Below are 2,341 nucleotides of genomic sequence, written 5' to 3'. Positions count from 1 at the left end.
TTGAAAATTTTTGTTCTTTCGATTTTACCATCTGTTATGTATAAAAATTCTAACTTAGCTGATGGAATGGTGACTCATAATGACTTTTAATTGTAAAGTCAAACCAGAATAATCTTCATGGTCCTTTCGTATTATTTTGCTAGTTCTCTTTCCACCAACTTCAACTTAATTTATTTTATTTTCCCAAATGCTTTTCTATTCAGCCTTTTCTCTAAGTGGGTGGATGGATCTGTCAAATCATCCAGCATTACTAAGTCTATAACCCATCCTATGGTAAGAATTGGTGAACAAAATATCAAATGTCAGAATTGAAGAACCATCATTGGCAACCTCCATTTATCTCATATTATATATGATAGATTTTAAGATATAGGTTCAGGTATATAGGCATTATTACAAAGTCTTTATTGACATTTGAAAGATAGTAACATTAAGTTCAGAAAGCAGTATAGTTTTGCATCTGCCGCAGAATCTGATCAAAGTTGTCAGCCAATTTCCCAATTTGATGTGTGTGTTTTCCTTCATAGGTAGTCACCACAATCCCTTCGTCTTTGGAACTGCGTTGAATTTGTTTCTTCACATTGCACCCTTTATGCGTACATTTGTAATAACTTCTGCTTCGCAAAATATACCACATGAACAAGTTTTTGCAATATTTGAACCAGATAAATGAAAATATATAATTACCAATAGAACTAGAAGCAATGCAAGGTCAACTTATCAGGTATAATCAATCAATCCTTGAGTGCATATCGTCGAAAAAGGTAAAAGCTAGCTAAAGCGATCAAATAAGAACGATTGCAGTGGAAAATTATTAGCTGTACACTGTATATCTTGTGGGTGACTTGATAAGATATGTATCAATCACCGAAACTATGGGCGAAGTCGGCTTGATTTGATATGGGGATATGTTAGAATGAGAAATTTTCAAACTTTTAGCAATGAACGAATTTGACAAGCTGTGGAATTGTCAATAAGCTATAACCTTTTTTCCATTATCAGAAATATATGCGGCCATGAATTTAAAACTACTGGTAAGTCAAGTTCTTTATGAATCTAAACAAATATAGTAAGAAACGAAGAAAACTATCCAAGTCTAAAAAAATGATGACTTGAATCTAGAAATAAAACCTTGAACTTGAAAATCATCTCTATGGTATGGAAAATTATCTCTCTTATAAGATCTTGAATCTTGATTGCTTTAAATTCGTCAATAATGTTGCAACAAAATTATGGATGTATCTCGTTTTGTATATTCTACATGCAAAACACGCATGGTGCATCCATGCAAATCGGGAAGCAGCAGCTGCACTTGATTTGCGGTCTGAGAGGTTTTATTTCTTTACCGAATATAATTGGATAAATTATTTTTATTTAAATGTTATGCTAACAACATGAAATTGATCAGGTTGAAAAGAAGGTTCTAATAAATTACCTGGGGAATTTGCCGCTCTTAACTGTTTTTTGTCCATATTTTCTCCAGCGATACCCATCGTCAAGTATGTCAATTTGGCTCCTTGTTTGAAATGCGTATCTGTGCTTTTTGAGTCCTTTGTTTTCTTCATTGGTAACTGCTTCAGCCCCACTCCCAGAACTTTGAGAGGTAATTTTACTGTCAGAAATGCTTGTATCGTCTAGATGTTGATTTTTATTTTCTGCTTTAGCTTCATTCGTGATAGCCTGAGCATGAAAGTGATGAGTTTGAGGAATTGCTTTGTTTAAAGAGGAGGGAGAAGTTGAGAATCTTTGTGAACTAGGGAGAAGCATGTGGCTGTTATCCATGGACATAGGATTGATAAGAAAGTATTACTTATAATCAAGTAATTAAGGAAAAAAATTGAGGAGAAGAGGAGGGTTATGAAATTGAAAAAGGCAGAATATTTATAAAGAAAAAAAAAGGTGGGCGGCTTATAATGGGCAACGTCCAATTTCACCGAGTACAGAGAAAATTGAAAGATTGAGTAGAGGTGACATTCATGGGTGCAGCCTCCCGAAAAAAGAAAGCTCTATCGTAAACGTCACGTAATGTCATAAGAATAGTGAAAGTTTCTGAAAAGATAATATATTTATATTGTTTGTGCAAACATGACCAAAAATAAGAAGTTTTAGCGAAGAAGAATATAAAGTTACAGGTCAGTAAAGCTAAAGCATACGAGCTAATTATTGTTCTTAAATGGTTTGAAGGCAGCTGAATGACCCAAAAACACGTTGGATTTGCAAGAAGTGTCACAGCGAAGGCTTCGATAATGTATGCCTTTTGGTTTAGGATCCTATCCAACTTCTCTTTCTGTTGGATTCCCACCAAATGAGTATAAATAGGCTTATAGAAAGATCGACGAAA

The 2,341-nt window shown here is 34.1% G+C and overlaps 1 protein-coding gene across 1 annotated transcript; it reads right to left on the bottom strand.

Annotated features, from left to right (window-relative positions):
- Positions 1–300: 300 nt before the first annotated feature.
- LOC123222777 (probable WRKY transcription factor 75) lies at positions 301–1,856 on the bottom strand. Its single transcript, XM_044645730.1, has 2 exons — positions 1,436–1,856; positions 301–614 (listed from the first exon to the last, which is right to left on the bottom strand). The coding sequence occupies exons 1-2, from the start codon at positions 1,786–1,788 to the stop codon at positions 437–439; spliced, it is 531 nt and encodes a 176-aa protein (XP_044501665.1). The 5' UTR covers positions 1,789–1,856; the 3' UTR covers positions 301–436.
- Between the last annotated feature and the right edge of the window lie 485 nt (positions 1,857–2,341).

The sequence above is a fragment of the Mangifera indica genome, chromosome 8 (assembly GCF_011075055.1).
Source record: "Mangifera indica cultivar Alphonso chromosome 8, CATAS_Mindica_2.1, whole genome shotgun sequence".
NCBI classification, from domain to species: Eukaryota; Viridiplantae; Streptophyta; class Magnoliopsida; order Sapindales; family Anacardiaceae; genus Mangifera; species Mangifera indica.
Note: the sequence above shows the minus strand (reverse complement) of the source record. Positions and strands in the feature narration are given on the sequence as shown.